We start from the raw sequence: 23,434 nt of genomic DNA, 5'->3' as shown, positions 1-23,434 counted from the left end.
TTAAAATTATCTCTTTATATAAATATCTCTTTCTTTTTCTTTTTAGTCCAACACAAGCTTCCCGTGCATATGCCGTTTATATTTCTCATTTAAGGTATGTCACAACTAGTAGCGACCATTCTGACTTTTTAAGAAGCTAACGGTGTTTAAAAGGCTTTTGGACCAAGGTCGTAAGAAAATAAGTCTCATACACTGCTTAAAAACATTTTAATACTGTTATTCATATCTTATTGAAAAAATATTATGTTTTCGACTTAGATTTACATAAGTTGTATTGTATCTACTTCAAATTATATTTCACTTTTTTTGTTGTTCTTATCTTCAGTCTTGTTCTGACTACTGAATTAACCAAGTTTGACTGGTTGCAATTTTATGCTGCCCGTTTGTGTTCAAATATACCGGAAATAATGAACCTGAAAGGCAGCGTGAGATTTAGTGTGCTAAAACATATGAGATGTTACTCCTTGAAGCACATGTACAGCATATCGAAAATTTGATATCATATGATTGGTAGTTTTGTATTTAATAACCACTGGTTCTATGCTACTGCTGGTGGACAAAAGGTACTTGAGGGTACTCACCAACCTAGTTAGATCTGTCACCCCGATTAATATAAAGTTTTATATATCAAATTTATCAAATTTTGCTGTATTACAAATTTAAAAAAAAAATACCTAAACAATGAGGTTCCATTCCCAGTATTGCCCTTGGTTGAACCTCTCTGTGATGGATTTTGCTTCCTATTTTTGTATTTTTTGGTCAAGCGATTCGAACAAGATGGACGTATTATTTATTCTTTTACGAATGAATGAGTAAAATGTGATATTACATGGGCACTATAAGTTATAAGATGTCTTCGATATGACAAAACCACAACAGACCAAAGAAAGATCATGAAAACTGTCAATCAGATATTGTAAATAGAAATATCGAAACAAGGCACTTAAAATAGGGGATGCATATTTGGTATCACTTAAAATTTCGAGTATCAGTAGTACCAGAATAGTTTTTCAGAATAATGAATTCAAAAGAAAGACACGTACAGTAGTCAAGGCTAGACTATAATGTTTCTATCGGGACCACCATAAAACACAAAACATCAACAATTAATCCATCAATGATAAATATTGGATACAAGAATGAACAGATCGATTTATATATTTTATGAATAGTCGTTTTCCATTAGTTTCTGTCACTAAAAATTGTATTTGATTGGTTTTAAACAATGTTTCTGCTGTGCCTTTAATTATACTTCTTTCTAGTGCTTTATTCCGAGAGATTCTGTATAAATAACGACACCATCTTACAAGCAGCTTCATGTTTGCATACCGTGCAATGAATTTTTGCAGATATCTTTATAAGAGAATACACGGAAGATTACATAATGGTTCTTTTGTGCAATCAATAAGAATCTTAGAAATATCATTGGTGCGATTTTAAACAAGTCTAAAACTCTATTGAAGATCAATTAGATGTATTGAAGCTAGTCGTTTTCAGTTGAATGTTACATTATTGGGTAAACGTTTTGAGGAAAGGCATGTGAGACGTTTTTCAATTGAAGTAAGTGCTCGTTTATAAATAAGTGAAATTCTCGTTTCCATTTTGCGAAAACATGCTTTGTAAATTCGTTTCAAAATGAGGAATGATTACAAATTGATCTTGATTCCGTCCTTTCGAGCCTTCGGAAAACAATAAGAAAGCGTAACAAACAGTACATAATTTTACTTTAGATATTTCTGATCAGGCAAATGTTAACTTGTTGTGTGTTGTTAAACGCTGTTTTACCTTCAGTATGACAGGACGACGTTAATAGTTTAAAATCATATAATGTTATATGCGTTTGTGCGTATGTTCCATGCTTCCATTTACATTTGTGGTTGCTTAACTCATTGCCAAATTTATGTTTCATGTTATGTGCTATGCTACTTTATATCTTTCCCATATATTGGTATATCTTTTGATCTATTCTTGTATTTTATGCTCAGTTAGATTATGTCACTTTCTTGCCCCTGGTTTAAAAAGATCGAGATTTTGCAATACTATGACATTTAAAACATCATTTTAAAAATATATTGCTGTGAATGCGAATTCAATAAGATTTGTATTTATCTCCATCAATGTACAAATTTGTTCAATTTATCATAACTTTTCCTTCCTTATTAAGGGCATATAACATGATCAGCTGATTATGTATTTAGAGGAAGATTCCTGTATATCCATAATATCAACAACAACAAAAAAGAATCATGACGAGGAATGGGAGGTGTGGATCCAAGTTAACAATTAAGTTTGTTTGTGTTTGTTTTTGTTTCTTGTTTTTTGTCTGTTTGTTTTTTTTTTGGCGTCTGTCTGAAAATGCCAAAATATATTCCACAAAATATTTACTCTGGGCTTAAATATTACACTACTTAACATCTGAAGCGTACGAAGACTAATATGTGAGTTTTAAAATGGACATTGAAACGAAAAATTAATGTATAAATCAGACCCCTCAGATTAATTTTCGTATTTTTATGAATAGTTTCACTTTTATTTTGCAGCCTTTTACATCTTGTTTTATGGTATGGTATGGGTTTGTCAATCATTGAAGACAATGTGGTGACTTGTAGAAGTTTAAATATTCGTTGCTTGACTTTTGGTGAATAACTGTCTCATTGGCTATCATACCACGTGTCATACTTTTGTATCTTAAACAACTTTTTAACAGTATATGCATAAACTAGACCATTTCCCCCTTTTCTTAATCTTCATGTTCGAAGCTAAGATTACTAACATTTAAAATGAGCCTGAGTACGTAGAAACATCCCTCTCTCAAGTTTTGACAATTTTTATAGGCAACCAAAACACTTTTTTATCACGAAAAACACCTTTGTATGTATGTCTTCTTTAATTCTTGTCTAAAGGTATTATGTTCATATTCGGAAGTTGAAAATGAAAGGAAAATGTGTAAAACTTTATCGACACTCTTAGCTCTGATAAAGGTACCCTGAATCTAAGATTTATCATAACAACCAAGTAATGAAGCTAAATAAGAAATTAGCTTAAAATCTACTTTCTCATTAATTCAGCTCATTATAGTTCCGAGCTCCAGACTATGCAAGGTCTCAGTCCGCCTATATCCAAATATCAAGAGACAACTGATATTTCATAGGAATACGATTTTAAATGTATGAAAATGTGTAGCCACAAATGTTTAATTGTCTTTGTTCATTTTCTCTTTCGATATTTATACAAAACAAGAATAAACTTGGTCCTAATTTTTATTTCCTGCAATCATTTATGATATTCACGAATTTCCGATTGAACAATTATAAAAGTCGAGAGTTTTATCAATAATCAATGTTTGACGGGAATAGAATTTGAAGTAAATGTTATTTATTATTGTCGCGTAGAGTTATTGACAACTGTTCAATTCGTACAATGCATGGTTTTTATGTTTAGTGGATAAAGGAAACTTTATTTTAATACCACAAAAACTGAAATTGTTACAACAAATATACTGTCCTGATTACAGATAACAGACTGTTGCATTATAATCAAGGGATTTTACTTTGTTAAATTTTCTACTTTACTATGTCAAAGTAAATAAATAAATAAATAAATACATCAATCAATCAATCAATCAATCAATCAATCAATCAATCAAAATTTCACATTGTTGTGATTTTGGTCTGCCTCGAGTTTTGCAATGTCGCAATACTCCATTATGTTGTATATGGAACAATATAAATACATATATCACCGCAATTTCAAACGCCTTAAGTAAGTTCATATATAACTTACATGTAAAAATGCTTTATGATACGTTATGATTGACTGTTTTTTTACAATGCACGATTGATTATTACATCTGATATTTAAAATAAATCCAATCAATGAGTATAAAATAAGTTCTGAATGTAAATCGTTATTTCATCTTTGTTATTTTGCTGATAATACATTTTATTCTGTGCCCGCTGTTTGTCTATCAAGTCAATATTTCAACTTTACCTTTGCGAAAGATAAGGTTTGATAACTATCCTACACTATATTTCTAAACACAACAAAAACTATGTTTACACAATACATTTACAAAACTAGTAAAAGATGGATTTTTTCTTTCAACTTTGTGTATATTACTTAAGAATAGGATGTTTACATTTTTGATGATTCATCGTGGATTGTTAATGAAGTAAAAAAAGTGCTTCCTGTTCAAAATGTGCGACAGGTCAAAATAGTAGCGTGCGCTATATAAATATCTAGAAGAAATCTCTGTAATAGACAGGCAGTTAAGGAAACATAGTGTGAGAAAAAAAACCTTCTGTTAGTTTAACTTGACTTTTTGCATCATTAGAATCCAGAAAAAGTTACAAGATTTCCATATTGCATTGCATTTGGACAATTGAGTTATACTTTTATTATTATATACAGAAAATGAACACTTCAAGGGCAGATAACTCGATCGAAAATCTCATTTTTTTCCATTCTATTAAAACATTTCTAGGTAATTCCAATGATGCAAAGATAGAAAATGGTATTTCAAATAGAACAAGCATCCTCGAATGAAATTATATTGTCAGATCGGTTGAGTTTTGACATGCATATTTCTGATCTTTTTTTATTTTGCCCGATTCTTGCCAAAAACTTAAACTCAATTATGTTTAGAAGAACAAGACAAAATTTATTGTATGCTAAAGTTTTTCTTTATTCCGTTAAATGAAAACAGTTTTCAAAAGGTCTAAAGAAATATTTTGAATAATGTAAATCAAGATTTTAAAGAGTAATCAAGGAAACCAAGGTTATAACGGTAATCAAAGATTGTAAAGTTAAAAAAAGATTTAATCTGTAGGTCTGCTCTGCTTTAGAATAAAATGTTTTAGTCGAGGTGCAATGTTTTAAATGCCTTTGAGACGTTAAAACATTCAAAGTAAGTTTACTTTTTAACAATAATTTGAAATATATATATATATCTTAACTTGTCCTACGATTTTCATAGCAAATCACAAAGAGGTCTTTCTTTCGTCATTATATTCTTTGATGACAAATGGGGTATAAAGATACATTAAATCAATGAATTAATGAGTGGTTGGGGATAGCACGATTGGGGTCTTTCAGCCCACATATTTATAATTATTATATTTTTTAGGACATATTAATAAAAAATCAAACCTATATCAGCCCTTACATTATACTCTTTAAGAGTTAATAGTGGGATAGTAATGTATCTACATAATTCTTCCTAAGGTAACAAGCTCCGCCTACTCTTATTACGGTTCAAAATGTCAACAAAACAGGGTCTCTCGTGGAAAATTATCGAAATTTCAATAATAAATGTAATTTTTGTAGCAAATTTGGCATCAGCATACAGGAAAATGATTCCGGAATCGAACTAGGTAGTGTGACATGCACACTTTTAACTTGAAAGTCGTTACAGGCAGTTGAAGGGCGGTACTCCGCGGTACCGCTAAATCTCCAACTTTTTGTATGGCACATCGTTCTGACCCCAACCCGACATATCAATATCCATATAAAAAAGAGGAGGGTTGCAGGGTCAGAGGAAATTCGGACTAGGGTTATTTGAAAAAAAAAGGTTTTGAAAGACTTTTTTTGCAAATTAAAAAAGTTAATATTCATCAATTTGAAATTTCATGCAATGCAAACAAAAACCAAATTGAACTTTTTTTATTATTAATTTTCTTTTTTTCTCATTTTTGGTTTTGTTTCTCTGTTTTTATTTTTGCTACACCTAATATTCATTTTTTCTAATATAATTTCAAATTTTGATATTTTTCATTATACAATTGTTTTGAATTATATTTTCTACTTCATACATATTTTGTTTCTTGTGTTATATGATATGATAAAGCTTTACTTGATAAGATTAGTGCACATATACGTAATAATTATGATGCATGCTGGACAAAAATGTCATCCTCCTGTGTTAATGTTTATTAGTTAATTGATGCTAATTAGTGAGGCTTTGGAATTAAAGAAACACATCTTTATGTACGTGTACATAGATACTATTAAATTAGAGTAATACTGTTTTTGGGTTTCTATTCCTTTTAAATCATCATATCATTAATGAGTGGTTGGGGACAACACGGTGGGTTCTCTTAGCCCATAGATTTATAATTATTATATATACTTTTTCTTTTATGATATATCAATAAAAGTAATATTACGTATACTCTATGTTAAACCTAAACTTGAGATTCTTTGCTCGTTGCTTAGAAATGGTTTCATTACTTTGTTCTATGGAACGTTTTTTTGGTCTTATTCAGTCATATTTCCGGTTGTTCTGTCCGTTGATATATCCTCCTTTCTAAGGAAATTTGCCATTCTGGTATCTATTATTTATAGTACCAAATTGCTTAACAGTGTATTGTTGTCTAGTACAATACAATTCTAGAAAATATTATATCAATAAATCTGTAATATAACAGATTTTTGCGTATTCGTTGAAGTCTTTGCTAAAATTCCAATTTTTCCATATTGTTTTGTTTATTCACCTTTAGTTTTATCAATATCTGATTAACAGTTTCCTTGATATTTCTATTTGATATGTTTAATTCAAATCAAATATGCAGCGTCACAGTGACTGGATAAAGAAAAGAGAAAAGAAAACAACAATTAGATCCATCACTCACATGGAAGAAAATACATATTAATTTGCATTGACATTTCAAATATTCACTTCTATACCAAAGCTTATTCAGCGTGAGTATTGGCAAACAATGCATTTATAAGTTCATTTTCCATTGTACATTAAAATATATTTTCGTAAATTCTGACCATAAAAAAACATTGTGTACAAATAAGGAATGCCACAAGGAACTAGAAAACACTGCATCTTACAGATTTAGGTTTAAGGTTTAGGGAGAGTGTCCTGGCAAAAATCAGGCAGTGGGTGGCACATGACTAGTATTGCTATCAAAATATTTCCACCCATCATTTCATATCAAAAATGCATCCTTTCTCAAAGTGAATGTTGGTTTTGGATAAGCTGCAAAGATAAAAGAGAAATGAATTATATTGAAAGCATGGGAGATAACTCTTTGATTTGAGCGAAATATTTTTGGTATGTTAGTTAACTTAAAAAATCATTTTCTGAGCCATCTGTTGTCAATTCAAACTTAATGCTTTTTGACATATATATGGTATATACATTACATTGGAACAAAACATTCAGTGGGATAAAATTTACCTCGTGCCATTCAAATTAAAGGATCTAATTGATGTTAACATGGACAGCCTCTTAAATCCTAAACTTGTTGAAAACTTACGTATGAATTATAGAACGGTTATAAGAGGTTAGATCCTTTAATTTCACATATCGGAATTTTGAATATGTTCTCTCCCTTAATAATCTTACTTTGGTTTCCGTTTATTTATCTGCTAAAACTGAAAATGTAATAACTACTAACACTGCTTTTTCTGCGTCAATTGAAGACGTTCACCTCAAATTGGACGACGGTAGTCATTTCAGTGCAAAAATATTTTATAAAGACGACGATTTTGACTTTAAAATTATCTCTTTATATAAATATCTCTTTCTTTTTCTTTTTAGTCCAACACAAGCTTCCCGTGCATATGCCGTTTATATTTCTCATTTAAGGTATGTCACAACTAGTATGTCTGACTTTTTAAGAAGCTAACGGTGTTTAAAAGGCTTTTGGACCAAGGTCGTAAGAAAATAAGTCTCATACACTGCTTAAAAACATTTTAATACTGTTATTCATATCTTATTGAAAAAATATTATGTTTTCGACGAAGAGATCACAGATGATTGATTTTCATATTGCCTACAAATAAATTTTCTATTATTTACTTGTATATAATTAGTTTATCTTGAACTTGGCGCACCTTCCACACAAAGCTCCAGGCATTTTTTAAAACTCGTGACTTAGATTTACATAAGTTGTATTGTATCTACTTCAAATTATATTTCACTTTTTTTGTTGTTCTTATCTTCAGTCTTGTTCTGACTACTGAATTAACCAAGTTTGACTGGTTGCAATTTTATGCTGCCCGTTTGTGTTCAAATATACCGGAAATAATGAACCTGAAAGGCAGCGTGAGATTTAGTGTGCTAAAACATATGAGATGTAACTCCTTGAAGCACATGTACAGCATATCGAAAATTTGATATCATATGATTGGTAGTTTTGTATTTAATAACCACTGGTGCTATGCTACTGCTGGTGGACAAAAGGTACTTGAGGGTACTCACCAACCTAGTTAGATCTGTCACCCCGATTAATATAAAGTTTAATATATCAAATTTATCAAATTTTGCTGTATTACAAATTTAAAAAAAATACCTAAACACTGAGGTTCCATTCCCAGTATTGCCCTTGGTTGAACCTCTCTGTGATGGATTTTGCTTCCTATTTTTGTATTTTTTGGTCAAGCGATTCGAACAAGATGGACGTATTATTTATTCTTTTACGAATGAATGAGTAAAATGTGATATTACATGGGCACTATAAGTTATAAGATGTCTTCGATATGACAAAACCACAACAGACCAAAGAAAGATCATGAAAACTGTCAATCAGATATTGTAAATAGAAATATCGAAACAAGGCACTTAAAATAGGGGATGCATATTTGGTATCACTTAAAATTTCGAGTATCAGTAGTACCAGAATAGTTTTTCAGAATAATGAATTCAAAAGAAAGACACGTACAGTAGTCAAGGCTAGACTATAATGTTTCTATCGGGACCACCATAAAACACAAAACATCAACAATTAATCCATCACTGATAAATATTTTAATTGGATACAAGAATGAACAGATCGATTTATATATTTTAAGAATAGTCGTTTTCCATTAGTTTCTGTCACTAAAAATTGTATTTGATTGGTTTTAAACAATGTTTCTGCTGTGCCTTTAATTATACTTCTTTCTAGTGCTTTATTCCGAGAGATTCTGTATAAATAACGACACCATCTTACAAGCAGCTTCATGTTTGCATACCGTGCAATGAATTTTTGCAGATATCTTTATAAGAGAATACACGGAAGATTACATAATGGTTCTTTTGTGCAATCAATAAGAATCTTAGAAATATCATTGGTGCGATTTTAAACAAGTCTAAAACTCTATTGAAGATCAATTAGATGTATGGAAGCTAATCGTTTTCAGTTGAATGTTACATTATTGGGTAAACGTTTTGAGGAAAGGCATGTGAGACGTTTTTCAATTGAAGTAAGTGCTCGTTTATAGATAAGTGAAATTTTCTTTTCCATTTTGCGAAAACATGCTTTGTAAATTCGTTTCAAAATGAGGAATGATTACAAATTGATCTTGATTCCGTCCTTTCGAGCCTTCGGAAAACAATAAGAAAGCGTAACAAACAGTACATAATTTTACTTTAGATATTTCTGATCAGGCAAATGTTAACTTGTTGTGTGTTGTTAAACGCTGTTTTACCTTCAGTATGACAGGACGACGTTAATAGTTTAAAATCATATAATGTTATATGCGTTTGTGCGTATGTTCCATGCTTCCATTTACATTTGTGGTTGCTTAACTCATTGCCAAATTTATGTTTCATGTTATGTGCTATGCTACTTTATATCTTTCCCATATATTGGTATATCTTTTGATCTATTCTTGTATTTTATGCTCAGTTAGATTATGTCACTTTCTTGCCCCTGGTTTAAAAAGATCGAGATTTTGCAATACTATGACATTTAAAACATCATTTTAAAAATATATTGCTGTGAATGCGAATTCAATAAGATTTGTATTTATCTCCATCAAAGTACAAATTTGTTCAATTTATCATAACTTTTCCCTCCTTATTAAGGGCATATAACATGATCAGCTGATTATGTATTTAGAGGAAGATTCCTGTATATCCATAATATCAACAACAACAACAAAAAAGAATCATGGCGAGGAATGGGAGGTGTGGATCCAAGTTGAACAATTATGTTTGTTTGTTTTTGTTTTTGTTTCTTGCTTTTTGTCTGTTTGTTTTTTTTTTTTTGGCGTCTGTCTGAAAATGCCAAAATATATTCCACAAAATATTTACTCTGGGCTTAAATATTACACTACTTAACATCTGAAGCGTACGAAGACTAACATGTGAGTTTTAAAACGGACATTGAAACGAACAATTAATGTATAAATCAGACCCCTCAGATTAAGTTTCGTATTTTATGAATAGTTTCACTTCATTTATTTTGGAGCCTTTTATAGCTTTTTTGTATGGGTTTTCCCGTCTGTTCATCTTTTCGATTTTATAAATGGTTTCACTTCATTTAGTTTAGAGCCTTTTACATCTTATGTTAACTGCTGTAATTTGTTTACACATCTTGTAGTGCTCCATATTAGTGTCTAAGTTGTTAAAAAGAAAGTTATTTTAATCAGATGCAATCAGAATAATTTGTTGTGGTAAATACCGGATAAAACAGATTTTAAAAAAGTCTGTCATTTCAAAGTTTCCTTTGTTAATTTACAAATTGCTTATGACATCACAAAAGCCTTTTAAAACATAATAACTCCGCTTGACCTTTCAATAAGATTAATTGACTGTTGGGGTTTAACGAGCAGCAATATTTCAGCTATATTCAGATGATGAACATGAAAGGGGTGATAAAATGAACATGAAATGATCTTTCAGTAAGATAAGGTCACACACGACTATATTTAGGAGTTTTCAGATATGGAAAAAAAAAAAACACAAAACCGGAAATATTAATACGCTGTTCCGCATAATTTACTTGACATTCATTATTATACTTTGTTCTTTGTTGGGTTGAATACCGTCAACGTCAAAATATGATGATTTTTTTGGGGGGAACTTCTTTTGGTGACTCGTGCTGGGGAACTATAATATTGTTGCTTTGCTTGATTATCATCGTATTACGTTCACTTGGAACGACGTGTGCTGTAGACGGAGTAGGACATTCATACCTATCCAGAGCACTTGACATCATCCCGGTTTTGTTTATTTGCAGATCATTTTTTGTTTCATATTTTTACGTTCTGGTCATGTATTTGAATTTTTCCATATTTGAATTGTCCCATTGTGCAAGTTTTGACATTTGCCATTGTTTTTTAGAAAAGCGGTTAAAGTACTATATTTTAATAAACTAACACTTAATTGAGTAGATATCGACTATATTGTATATTTGTTATAAAATGCAGCATCATGTTTGCTTTCCTTAACCAAATGTTTTACATTAAAGCACCACTTAAATTGTGCTGAACGACTTTTACTGTTAACATCGTATCTTTTTTAAATTGCAATAAACCTATATATTGCGGATTAAAATCATATTTGCACAGAAACACCGAAGTACAATCGCTGATATACAGACAGATAATTAGCCTTTTATTTGGTTCGTCCATTTCGTTGTTGTAGGTGTGTTTGGAAGGGGCGCAGGGTTGTGCTCTTTCTTCTTCATGTGTTAATTTTCGTTGTTTCTCCAAAGAAAGATGGTACACCTAGATACAACTATATAGTTATTTGTAGAGATTCCTCATACTTTCAAATAATTCCAAATACACAGAAGATGTTTCCAAATTCTGGAATTTTTATCGACAACATTTGTCAAGTGTTGTAGATGCGTTTTTTCAACAAACGGACGGAATTCCAACGAAACAAATCGAGCTCCTCTGCTTGCTGACATATGAGGTTTTTATGAGGCTGACTTTACAGCTGATCTGATCCGAAAGAAAGGACATCATTTTGATAAATTTTTTAATCTCTATATAGATGACGTATTATCGTTAAATAATCCTATTATCTGGGATTTGATACATCGCATCCTCCTCCAAAGAACTTGAGATAAGGGATACTAAAGCCACAGTGAGGTCAGCCTCTTATCTGTTAGTATACTTAGAGATCGTTTCATTGTCGTCATCATGAACTCGTGGATCGTTACGGTGGAACCATCTGCACCATGAGCACTGATTTTTTCATCGTGTCATAGTTTTCCATTCCTCTTTCATCTATCCAGGGCTTGGCTTTTATGTGCATATAGATTAGAAGAGGACGCTAACCCTACCGGTGCACCCGGTCAATACTCCCTGTTTTAGTGGAGTCCGAGTTGCTCATTTACTTTTGTAACTTTGTATGTAATATTTTAATTACTTTATGTTCTTTGTTATGTATGTCTGTTTCCATGTCTGGTCTTTGTCCCTGGATTACATTCTTTTGATTTTCGCCAGAATTGCTTCTACACTATGACAACTCTTTATATGCATTTTTTTCTTAGAGATGAAGGAAAATGTACAGCACAAACCATTGATGGACGGGTTATGTAAAGACTATAAACCCGTGCCCCTTGTTTTTATAACACTAACTGGAGTCCCAAAAATGTTCTACATGAGAAATATAACAGAGTTGAAAAAACATCTTATAAATGCTGTGGAGAAAACAGGTGAGTTCATTGTTTAAAGCTGTGATCAAAGATCCTGTATTATTGAAATAAATAGCATTAACTGCATAATTACAACAAGACAAATACAAACGGAATCTATAAAATTTTCTCCGCAGGAAACTAGGAGTAGTGTTTCATTCAAATTAACACCCTTTGCATGCGAGAAAAAAAGAAAACCACAAAACCTTGGGAATTACATGTTTGGATAATTTTAATCAAAAACGTTTCATTTTCAACCTTTCTTTTTTTACCATTACTAAATAATTTATAAAATTTTAGTAAAAAATGTTGATAACATTCAATTGTTTTATCTTTGTACCATACATTTATATATGATTTTAAAGAAAATAAATCTCGCTCGAAAAACACGTATCCACCAAGCACTAATCTTAAGTTTTTTCTTTGTACGAGAGAAATCTTAATACAAATATAGGGTATGTAAGTCTCGTCACGTGACTCCGTGATTTCATGAGAATGGGTCCTCATCTCCCATTCAAATGCATTGAGATTCGTCATTAACATAGCATTGAGTTCAATGTTAAAAGCAAAATATCTATTTTTTGTGAAAATAAAAAATACCAAGAAACAATATTCTAAGTACTTAAACAGTAGAAAATATGATAAATCTACTATCCTTCAATTATATATCAATACAGTTTGTAAAAATATGACATGATTGAACCTCTTGGTGATAGGTTTTATTCTATTTCGATAGTTTTGATTTTAAGTACTTCTTGCATGCGTTTATTTTGGGATTTTGATCGTCCTTCTTTGTATTTGATTCTAATGCTGCTGATGATGAGTGGTTATTTCTCGAGACACTTGTACAGCATACCGGAATCAGCGAATTTGTTATAATTAGTTTTTATAATTAAATTTTAGATAAGAAAAATGAATTACAAAAATATAATGTGTTATTCCAAACTCATAGTTCTTGCGACATATGTACGCCGTATCGAGTTTGCTATATTCGCAAAATTGGTATGTTTGTATTTTGAAACTCATGGATCGATGCTATTGCTGGTGGTCAATTATTTCTCGGGGTATTCACTAACCCATTAATCAGACTCGACTTACTTAAACAAGATCACCTATTATTTATAATTTAAAGTGTCACAAATTTATAATCAGTACAACTCCATGGCAACATTAGTTGCGTTGCACATGGTAGAAATTATCGAAGCTGGATTTGGGTACTTTCAATATTTTTCATTTTGAATAGTTCTCGTTATGTAAGCATTGAGGGGTCTGAAAATTCCCAACGATGTTAGAACTGTCAAATTTGCGAAGCAAAGTTTTGGTCGTTCACTCCACGGGACTCGAACTTGTAGCGCTGTGACATATATGGCAACACCGCCTGCACAAAGTCCAGCGCCCTAGACCACTTGGCCAGCCATATAGCCTAGCTGAATTTGACAGTTCTATCATCGTTGGGAATTTTTCAGACCCTTCTATAAGTTTACATTATCTTCCCTGCATCCATTTGATCCGATGGAGCAGTGTAGCGAATAGAGTCGTCACATTCTGAGACGTTGTAAATATATGAAAATGCAAATAAGTTCGATATCAAGTATCGTCGAAAAATTGATTCGTAAATTAAAGTTACAAAGTTGTTTTTAAATTGCTTTTGAAGAGAACAAATGGGGTTCCATATTGATCATGATTTCTATACTGCAAGTTTGGTATGATGTAAAGACTCTTATATGAGAATGATATTAATTAGTTGTTTTCAGATGCCTGGCTTCTTGTTGACAGAAAGTCTTTGCCATGGATAACGTCTGTTTTCGAGTTTTTTAAATTCGAACAAGAAGTACGTAGTTTAATTCAGTGTGTATTCAAATATGTGTATAATTCATGCTATAAATACATTGTAGTTATTTAAGAAGAAAAAAGGACAGGACTATAGCTTAATCTTTAAGATAAAGAAATACCTAATAATAGGCTTCTACACGAGAACACTTTATGGATCTGTTTTTTTCAATGAATGCTAAAAGACGACAAATTTATCTCAAAAGTTATAAAATTCGAGATTCCAACAGGCGATTGTGAAATTCTTAGATTCTCTTAAATAATATTGCTTTAAGTGTAGTCCATTTGTAGTAAGTGAAGAAAAAAAACTGCATTAACCAATTTTCGTCGCGATAGTAAGAATCGCTTAAGACGTTTTCGATTCGTTTTGTGTATATTCTTGATGTTTCCCTTTTATCAATTTAACATGTGACGTCGTGAAATTATCAGTGTAAGGAAGTATATATAAAGTGTGATATCTGTTTTGTTGATGCATCAAACATTTCAACTAAGAACTCAAATAATAAATTTTGGAAGATAAACCCAACAGTATAAATATCACAATATAAAAATCAAAATATATCTATCGTAAATAAACAATAAGAAATCTTACAACATCTATAGAGCCAAAAGTCTATTGTATGAAGAAATGGAGTCTTGTCCATTTCATGAATGCTTGTCTACGAAAACCAAAAAAAACATCATACTATAAATTGATTACTTTTTTTCCCACAGCTTGCCGATACAATTTGTATAAAAAATCTTCGTTACTGTTATAAGTACTTGTCTTTACATGTATCTAATGTTTCGAACGGGTAAACATCTACATGAAAGACAATACAAGAGTAATCAAGGGAACCAAGGTTATAGCGGTACCTCTATATCATAAAGGCTATGTCTGATTTGTATCTAACATTTGATAGCACTGATGTATCGAATGTTCCCTTTCTAATCAATAATTCAATTGTGAAATAAATTATGTACTTTTCCTGCAAAAGTCTCCAAATCCGAATATCAATCCGCCGATTAAAAAAGAATCATAACCTAAAACGTCAACGATCTCGCTTTAACAACCTATTGTGGAAAAGAACAATATATTATGAACAAAATCTGTCTATTCTGAAGTTATAATACACATCTTTTCTATTGTATTTCAGTGTCATTTACAGAGTTATCTTCCTTACTTTTTAAAACCACAATACATTCTATATAATTTGTATCTCCTTAGACCAATAGTTATAAGAAAGGCACATGTTTAATCTGTTTATTATGACATTTTAAACAAAATTTTAAAATTAAAGATATAGGACACCGTCCAATTTTACATTGAAGGTGGGGGGGGGGGGTGGGGATGTTTTTGAAAAAAAATATTAATTTCACTTTGAAGAAAACTAAAAAAAAAATGTTTTTTTTCTCTGGCAAGAAAAAAAATGAAGTTCCACAATGGTAAAAAAAGAAATAATGTTGTATTCTGTTTTTCATAAAAAAAGTTTAGGTAGGAAAAAAAAGTAATGAAAAGGAGGGGAATTTCATGTACATATATATATATATTGAATGTATCATACACTGCCATTCAACATGTTTAATTACATAGATGTATGTAACAAATGTCTTTAATATTAACATTTTACAGTTTATAGTTGCAAAATTCATGATGTTATAATAAGCAACTAAATGGATATCAATATCCAGAGACTTTTGTGTTACATTAATGTAGTATGTTAAACAAACTATTAGAAAGATAAATACACGAACTACCACTAAACATTGCAACTAATTTGATTTAGAGAAAAGATTAGAATACCAGGCCGCCCGATTATTTCCCATTGTGGAAATTGTCTAGACTTCTTGACTAATTTTTGCTACCTATAGTTAAACACCAAGAAACTTACGTACAAGAAAGCTCGAAACTTTTACAGTTCCTAAATTGCCTATGTACTTTACACATGACAAGCAAAAATACAAGAATGTTAAGTGATTCAACTAATTAAGGTTGCTGAAAACGTTATCCTGAAATGAAAAGAGAAGAATATGCTATTCTGTTGAAAAATGAGAACTGAACTTATTTATAATACTAAAATTAGTTCAAATAGAATTAGTTCTTTATATGATGAGCAATGTGGACAGTCCGTAGCGCTGTCATATACAAAGCGTAAGAATTTATTAAAGTTCTTAAACAAGCACAACATAATTAGTTCAGAGATGATGACTTTATTGTGGGTCTTTTGATCAGTTTCAAATGTTATTTAACATTGCTAATAAGAACCTGAATTACTCAAATTTACTTGTACGTTATTTAAGTCCTCAGTAAATTTCTTAGAGAAAGTGCAATTAAATCCAAATGGAATAGGGTAAAACCGTACGACACTTAACAGCAGTCCAACGTGCCTTAATGCATAATTATAACAGTTTCAATTCATCAAGATATCCAAAATATACAGCCTGCTCTGCCCATTAGGAAAAGATGCCCAAGCTGCAATAGAAATGCATGTGGAGAACTACAACTTTGATAATTTGGGACGAATTTAGATGGAAATCATCTGGAGCGGTCATACTATCTTCAGGGCAAACTCTACGTACACTGGACCACCAAACGAGAATGGTAACCATCAACATGGAGTAGGAATCTTACTCATCAAGAAAGCCAAATCATCACTAATCGTATGGAATCTTGTGAGAAAAAGAATTACCGTGGCAAGATTTATTTCAAAGATAAAAAGAGTAACAGTCACTCAATACTAAGCTCCTACCAACGTAGCAGAGGAATAAGACAGAGGAGTTTTACAACCATTTCCAAGCTACCCTAGATTGAGCAACATCACGAGGCATCTTGATTGTAATGGGTGACATGAATACCAAAGTTTAAAAAGAGAACTCATCACGGGCGAGGAAGAAATTTGTAACATCAAATAAAATCGATACCTCTTTACTCCCACAACTATCTGGTCATGGATGTACATTATTCCCGTTTCCTCAGAGATTGTACACAAAACTAACTAACTGGGTATCTCCAGAAATGAAAAATAGAAACCAAATAGACCATATAACAGTCGCTAGGAGATGGAGGAAAAGCATGACAGACATTAGAGCTTATCGAGGTGCTGATATAGCATCCGATCATCAACATGTGGTCGCTATAAGATCAAGATAGCCAGTGCAACTAGACAAGATCAGATTAGAAGCAGAAAGTATAGCATAAGGAAGAGGTGCAGTAGACAAACAATGTGAGAGAGTAAAGTCCACATATAACACCACATGCCAAGAAGAACTTGGATTCTCAAAGAAGGAATACAAGTCATGGTTATCTGACGATACAATCGAGACAACTGAGAAGCGTAGGTCTGTTAAGATACTACTTGACCAGGTCAAGAGAAAATAGCAGAAAGAATGGTTGACAAGGTAATATATAAGCAGTAGGGAAGATGTAAGGAGATAGACCAGACAGGAAAAAAGAACCTACATCAACGAGCTCGCTTCAAAAACAAAGAATGTAATGGGACACCAAAACTGTGTATATCACATGCAAACTGGCAGGTAGAAAGATAAACACATCCAAACCAGGGAAAGACAAAGATGGCAATGTGATAAAAAACCTAGATTACTTACCCAATCCCGAGGGATGAAATCATAAAAGCCTTATGGAGAATCAGGACCGGAAAAGACCCAGGGCCGTACCAAATTGTCACCTGAGGTCTTGAAGATCAACCTTGAAAATACTTACAACATTTTGAACATGAAATGGTGATGAAATGAAAAATGGGATGGGACACAAGGATAATGTGGTCGACACATTTTAAGTGGGTAATTGGGAGAGGTGTGTAGGGTCGGGCAATTTAAATTTAACCAAAGGTTCCTTCTCCGGTAGAATACCACAGAAGGGTACTTTAAAGTGCGAGGAACGTTGCACCTTTCCCAACACGTTGCACCACTATGGTTTGCAGTCAGCCTATCTGTATTATACTCTGTCAACCCTAGCGTGTAGAATGCCAGGGTTACCCCATTCCACCACCTGATGCACACAACCCAGTTGCTTAGTGGGCAGAGTGCCTTAGCCCCCTGCCAGGGTTTTGAGCACTGTTCAGTCGCCTTTTACAATAAGCTTAGCGCTGCCTTGGGCCTACTCATTTGACACTTTGACCTCCACGGGGCCCTACATCACCTTGCATGAGCTGTTTGAAAACATCTGGTAAACAGTTGAAATCCCTAATAAGTGGAGTTTAGGTTATATCGTTAAGCTTCCAAAGAAGGGCGACCTGAGCAACTGCCAAAAACTGCGGAGGAATTTAGTTACTCTCCAGATTCCGATGCGGCCGATCATGTATTGACCAATTGCCACATTACGGATCATCATGGAGCAGTCCTTAGAATTATAATTACCCCTATACTTCGTCAACTTTAAGAAGGTCTTCGATATAGTTGACAGAATTGCACTTTGGAAGGTAGTAAAAATGTAAGACACTATACAATCCCTGTTCAATAGTAAAGATTGTCCAAGGACTCTACAAAAACACCAAATGTCAAGTCATCCACACTCTTACCATCCTTCAATGTAAATACAGGAATACACTAAGGTTGTCTCCTATCACCCCATATTTTCATATAAATGTGCAAGCATTTTAATTAGATAAAATATACAATTATGAATTTAGTCATATATTGCTTCTTGCCCAATTTATCTTATGGGGTACTACAAGTACGATGTACATGTACACAAGGTGATCACTCTAGATTGGCCATGCAAAATTCATTGTGACGTGGGCTGCTTCACTGCACTAGTTCCTGACTTTATTGTGCTATCGCGGGGGAAGGTTTCCGGTCTGCACGACTCCCAGACTTTTTCGTGCTCTGTTTAAATTTAGAAAAAAGAGAAACAGCTTCTCGTCCAACTCCTGGCTACAGACAAAGCTATGTGGTGTTAAGCCGACTAAATCTCATTTAATTCTCACCAAAAATATGGGGTGGTTTGGAGGATTTTATTTTTTATTTTTTACTCCTTACCAGATATTTGCTATCCTAATTTTAGCTATTTGATGTATAGACGTATGTTTTATTGCCTAAATACAAGAAACACACGTGGAAAAAAAATCTGATTTTGAAATTCTCGTCCCATTTAAAAAAAATCATTTTTAGGCGCGGGAGGGGATGTAATTTTACTAATTAATTTTATTTTAGTCTTAACAAGAATAATATATCTGATTGAACTGAATCCTTATTTCCTTATGCGCTCCCTTGATATTTATATAAGATTTTCCATTTATTCTTTTTCTAAATTTGACTTGCAATAATTAATCTGCGATATTCCTGAAAAAAAAATCATATTTAAAAATAAAACACAAATCATATGATAAATAAAGCTCTCTCTCTATATATATAGCACAGGTACAGAGCACCCGAATTCTTATCAGGACACTTGTTACTCCCGTAGCGTTATTAATTCAATGTGGACCCTGAAAAATTCGAAAGATCTTCTGGAACCCCTCAGTTCAAGATTATTATCAGAATACAATAGCATTAAAACCTATGATTTTTCAAATTTTTATATTTCTTTTCCCCATACTCAATTAAAAATCCCGACCAAAAAACATTATACATCGTAGTTATTCTAGACTGTACACCTAGATACAAAAACGTAGTTCTTTGTAGAGATTCCTCAATTTTTTGTTAAAAAAACATTTCATCTTCCAAATTTTCCAAAAAAAATATTTTCAAAATGCTGGAAGTTTGTATCAATATCATATTTGTGCAGTGTGGTAGACACGTTTTTCAACAAACGGTCGACATTTAAATGAATTATGCTGAATCATAATGAACGTTACGGTGTATCCATCTGCACTATGAACACCGATTTGTTCATTTTGTCAAAGTTTTTCTTTACTCTTTCTGCAACCTTGGACTTGACTTTTTATTAGAAGCTCGGCGGGTGTTTCTAGAAAAGCAGATGACGCTTACCATACCAGTGCACCTACTCTGGTAATTTTATGTTCTTTGTCTTATGTGTCTGTTTTCTTTGTCCGGTCCCTTGATTACATTCTTTTGATTTCTGCTAGCATCTAGGTTCCATTGATTTTTCTTAACGCAATCCGGGATACATAATGTTATGTGCATGCTTTGATATATTGTTTTAGGGAATGATTGACAAAAGGCAGGAAAGCATAAACAGTTCGACAGAAAGCAAAACACGAAACAAAGTATACAAAATTATATTTGATGATGAAAAGGGGGAAAAATTGCCATCGCTTGAAAAAGAGGCAATACGTAAGTCACTATAAAAAAATAATATCCTACAGTGTATCATTAGCTATACTGTGTGAGCATTTTCAGTTTTAACAAAATCAAATAAAATAAAGTTATTTATAATTGTCAATAATATATAACTCTTTGGAATTGCTTTGATAAAATGTAGCAGAGAAAACTTAAATTAGACGTCGAACGTTACAGGACTGAACTGAAGAAAAACAAACGATTCAATCAATTATCACGACTACAACAACAACCTAAAGATCATGTGCGTTGAAGACTTGAATTACATGTCCATTGAGATAATGAAAAATATATATATATATATATATATATATATATATATATATATATATATAGGGAATGAAACAAATTACGAAAACTCTACAATTTCCTTTATTTTAATGGAATGGGATGAATATCAACAACCGACCTATACTTTCATTTCCTTATCGCGCAAGCGCATTGAGAAAACAGCTCTGGAAAAGTACTTTAACATTGTACCGATCATATTCATATATTAGTATTTTAAAACTAAATCTATGATAACTCGAATCTGTTCACAATTGTCTCAGTCATGTTTCATTCAAAGATAAACGAATTGTTCATTATAATTTTTATTTGAATCGAAACAATTAAATGCGTGTTTGTTTTGTTTTGTTTTTGTTTTTTGTTTTTTGTTTTGTTTGTTTGTTTGTTTTCATTTTTAATGTTATTTTTCTGTTGGTAATTTTCTATGTTAATGTTGTTTACATTAGTTTTTGCTCTTTATTTAAAAAGCTCGAAAATATTAGCTTCAAAGTGAAAAGTAGTGTCAAATTCATATGGCTTTTCTCTGTTCATTTGCAAAACAGTTTTGCTTTGTTTGAAGAAGTGTTATGGAAGAGTAATAAAGGGAACCAAGGTTTTAGCGGTAATTAAAAGAATGTAATCCAGGGACAAAGACCAGACATGGAAAACAGACATACACATCAAAGAACATAAAGTAACTAAAATCATACATACAAAGTAACAAAAGCAAATGAGCAACTCGGACTCCACTAAAAACTGGGAGCATGGACGAGGTGCACCGGTTTCTAGAAACACCCGCCGAGTTGCTCATAAAAAATCAAGTCCGGGGTAGACAAACGAGGGAAGGAAAACTATGACCCGTTGAATAAATCAGTTCTCATGGTGCTGATGGATACACCATAACGATCCACGAGTTCATGATAACGACCATAAAACTTCTGTAGTGATGACTTCAATCTTGTAGCAACATAACCCTGCTCCAGAAGCCTATTTGTTAGAGTTCTAGCGCGATACAAAAAGTCTGTGTTTTTTCGGCAAGCTCTGGCATAACGTATGAGTTGTGATATGAATACTCCATACGCAGGAGCCGAAGGGATGTTGCCACAGATGAAAGGAAACTTGACAATTTTGAATGAAAAGTCATCACGTTTATCGTAAAGTTTGGTCAATAGTTTTCCTTTACCATCGATTTCTAAGTGTAGGTCAAGATATGAGACTGACTTCACAGTGTCTGTAGTATCCTTTATCTCAAGTTCTTTTGGGTAGATGCGATGTATCAAATCCCCGAAATTAGGATTGTTTAAAGATAATACGTCATCTATATAGCGGAAACTGAGATTGAAGGATCTAGCCAAACGATATTCTTTCTTTCTGATCAGATCAGCTATAAAGTCAGCCTCATAAGAGTAAAGGAATAGGTCAGCAAGTAAAGGAGCACAATTTGTTCCCATTGGAATGCCGACCGTTTGTTGAAAGACACGTCCACCACACTGGACAAATATTTTGTCGATTAAAAATTCCAGCATTTTGTAAACATCTTCCTCTGTATATTTGGAAGATGATTTGGAATAATTTCTTACAAAGTATGAGGAATCTCTACCAAGAAAGCGTCTTTCAACGAACTTTTGCTTCGCACTTAGTTTTTAAACATTCTGAATCAATTGACATATCTATTTCACAAAAAAACTTGATGAAGATTACTTACATATTAAAGATTCATATATTTTATTATAAACATGTATGTTGAATATGTTTAGCTCAAACTTCGAGGACAATGATCAAAACGCACCAAAACGCACCAACAGAAAGATTAATCTATAAGTACAACTCAATTTAGCCCAATGATGAATTGGTATAATTAATAGGTCCACCTTTAGGAAGAACGTCCTACCATAAGATAGTTGCTTAAATATTTTAAGCAATATCTGTATATGTAAAGTAACCTTTCATTTGAATATTTCAAACTTCTTTATAGTGTACACGTTTTTCAAGATGTTAACTCTCATTAAAAACATTATAACCAAATGCTAAGGACGTTCACGTTTCTAAATAAATGAAAATAAAGAAAAACAATTCATGGCTGGTATTTAAAAATAGAATATTTTCGAGAAAAAAAATCACATTTCAGAAGATAAAAAATCAGTTCCTGTAAGGATCCTTATTGGTGGAGGAATAGACCAAGTGAAATCTATTGTCAAGGCTTTGGATGACGGAATACATATTGTTGCAATAGAACGATCTGGTGGAGCGGCTTCATTTCTTGCTGATGGTTTGAAAATAGCAAAAGCTTTTCGGGTAAAATATTAGATATTGACATTTCGAATTATTGTAAACATCAAAATATTGTCTTTTTACCAGTATAACAGACATTGTCTTGGTTTCCATTTGTTGTGCTACCAAAAATTGATTAATAGTGCATATAAAAACCAAACAAATAATTCCTTGTTAATCTATATAATATTTTTAGTCAAAGGTATTCCGTTCTGTATTCAGATTTGTGTTTTGTAGAAAACTAGACATTCATCTGTTATTTAAATCAACTAAAAAAGAAGTGCCATTCCTGCGTATATGAGTTTTGTACCATAAATTATGAAACGTGTTTATAAAATCATGTAAAATATTTTCTGTATTGAATAAGATCTGTGTAGACAAGTGTTTCCTGCAACCATTAAACTCATAAAACAAAATTATTAGAAGATAAATTAAACTTGGCGTGAGTTGGACAAAACAATACA

At 32.2% G+C, this 23,434-nt stretch overlaps 1 protein-coding gene across 2 annotated transcripts; it reads left to right on the top strand.

The window, feature by feature from the left end:
- The first annotated feature begins 4,887 nt into the window (after window positions 1–4,887).
- Window positions 4,888–23,170, top strand: LOC148614613 (uncharacterized). Of its 2 annotated transcripts, XM_088588819.1 has the most exons (6): window positions 4,888–4,906; window positions 7,550–7,597; window positions 12,219–12,383; window positions 14,117–14,193; window positions 20,297–20,426; window positions 22,828–23,170. In XM_088588819.1, exons 3-6 carry the CDS (start codon window positions 12,221–12,223, stop codon window positions 23,004–23,006), a joined length of 549 nt encoding a protein of 182 aa, XP_088444945.1. In that variant the 5' UTR covers window positions 4,888–4,906; window positions 7,550–7,597; window positions 12,219–12,220; the 3' UTR covers window positions 23,007–23,170. The 2 variants fall into 2 exon arrangements, with proteins under 2 accessions (XP_088444945.1, XP_088444946.1); XM_088588820.1 differs by lacking the exons at window positions 4,888–4,906; window positions 7,550–7,597 and adding an exon at window positions 9,007–9,195.
- Window positions 23,171–23,434: the final 264 nt, after the last annotated feature.

Source organism: Perna viridis, chromosome 6, assembly GCF_037379345.1.
Source record: "Perna viridis isolate PV_CMFRI_1.1 ecotype Kerala chromosome 6, ASM3737934v1, whole genome shotgun sequence".
Lineage (NCBI taxonomy): Eukaryota > Metazoa > Mollusca > Bivalvia > Mytilida > Mytilidae > Perna > Perna viridis.
This window is presented reverse-complemented; position numbering and strand designations above follow the sequence as displayed.